The 1,781-nt window shown below is 36.5% G+C and overlaps 1 protein-coding gene across 1 annotated transcript; it reads right to left on the bottom strand.

Annotated features, from left to right (window-relative positions):
* Positions 1 to 347: 347 nt before the first annotated feature.
* LOC142169695 (uncharacterized) lies at positions 348 to 934 on the bottom strand. The gene is made up of 2 exons (XM_075231597.1): positions 589 to 934; positions 348 to 544 (listed from the first exon to the last, which is right to left on the bottom strand). Exons 1-2 carry the CDS (start codon positions 932 to 934, stop codon positions 348 to 350), a joined length of 543 nt encoding a protein of 180 aa, XP_075087698.1.
* Between the last annotated feature and the right edge of the window lie 847 nt (positions 935 to 1,781).

Raw genomic sequence — 1,781 nt, 5'->3', positions numbered from 1 at the left:
TCCAATGTTGGATATCTAGATAGTTTAATGTTCTTCTCCACGGACAGCATAACTGGTACATTATCTAGCATTGTAAAATCAGTGGGGTCCCCTTGTTTAGTGAAATGTTTCTGGAAATATTCAACAACAACATTGGAGATTTGATCCTGATCTTCTAACCAATTTCCAGCTTCACTTTTTATTCTTTTCAGGTGTAACTTCTTCCTCTTTCCATTTACATAGTTATGGAAGAAGTTAGTGTTTCTATCTCCCTTCGCAAACCATGCCATTCCAACTTTTTGTTTCTAGTAGTGATCCTCTAGACTCATATATTTCTTTAGTTCTGACTGAGCTTTCTGTAGAATTACTCAGTTTGCAATTGTTAGTTCCTCTTCGAACAACATTTTCTTGACCTTTACAATGTCCTCTAGTATTTCCAATTGTTTGAATATATCCCCAAATGTATATCTACTCCATTTTGAAAGTGTTGTCTTAACATTCTTCAGCTTGTCTTTGAACACAAGAAATGGGTCTCCAATGAAATTTGCATTCCAGTTCTGTTTTACTACTTCCAAGAAAGTATCATGCTTTGTCCAGAAGTTCAAGAACCTGAATGGTCTGGGCAATTTTGCGTTTTGTTTCCAGTATTCATCAGTAAAAGAACATGGTCTGATCCTGTTCTAATTAGGTGTTCAACTTCTATTGTGGGAAGCATATTTTGAAATGGTAAATTCACAAAGATTCTGTCCAATCTTTTAAAAATACATTGTGCATTAGGTCTTCCATTCCACCAAGTGAATGGACTGCCTTTGTATCCTTGATCAAAAAGGCCACATGAGTTAACACAGAAGGAAAAATCCTCATATTCTGATGGATAAACTGGTAAACCCCCTATTTTCTCATCTTTATGTAATATCACATTGAAATCCCCTCCTACTAGCCATGGGGGTTCCATATCACTTGCCAAATAATAGATATTATCCCAAAGCTCCAATTTTTCTAGTGATGTGCACTTAGCATATACAAATGTCATCATCACATGTTGGTCTAGGTCTTGACGTAATACCTATACTGTCACCTGTTGGTCTGTTTCCATGATCAATTCTAACTCCACCACATCATCAAACAACAGCCATATCTTCCCATTGTGGTTTGAGAATGCATTGTCCGTGTTTAGACTTCTTTAATACCTTTGGATATGATTTGCATTCTGGAAAGGTTCCAGTAATGTAATAACAAAAAACTTGTGCTCCCTTTGCATATTAATCACCCTTGGGAAGGCCTGCGGGTGTGTACAGACCTAATATTCCAAATGAGTGTATTAATCATTATTTGGATAATGATCCTGCCCTCCTGGGCAATACTCTTGTTGGTTTCTTCTGCTCTTTGTTTTGAATCTGTTTCTTTGATTTCTTACCTCCTTTTGATCTTGTTGTAGGAGACAAGTCTGCGTCTCTTCCTACTTGCTGGAAATTCTCAATAGTTGATTCATTATCCTTTTCTTCTTCAAATTGTTGTTGTTCCATCAGCATTATGTTAATAGGTTCCACTTGGTGTGTGACAAGGTCGTGCAATGTTTGTAATAGTGTTATCACGACCCAATTTCCCCTCCGTTGGGTATCGTCATGGCACCTAGCCTTAGGGACTAGGTAAGCCTAATATTTACTGAATAACAACTATAATAAATAACATCTAACAACTTGAAATGGAATTCATTATAAAAACTTACAATTCCCAAAATCGGTAGTACAAGCCATAAGCTCTACAGAGTGTTTGCTAGAAAATTTCTAAATACAACTGTT

Source organism: Nicotiana tabacum, chromosome 15 (genome assembly GCF_000715075.1).
Source record: "Nicotiana tabacum cultivar K326 chromosome 15, ASM71507v2, whole genome shotgun sequence".
NCBI classification, from domain to species: Eukaryota; Viridiplantae; Streptophyta; class Magnoliopsida; order Solanales; family Solanaceae; genus Nicotiana; species Nicotiana tabacum.
This window is presented reverse-complemented; position numbering and strand designations above follow the sequence as displayed.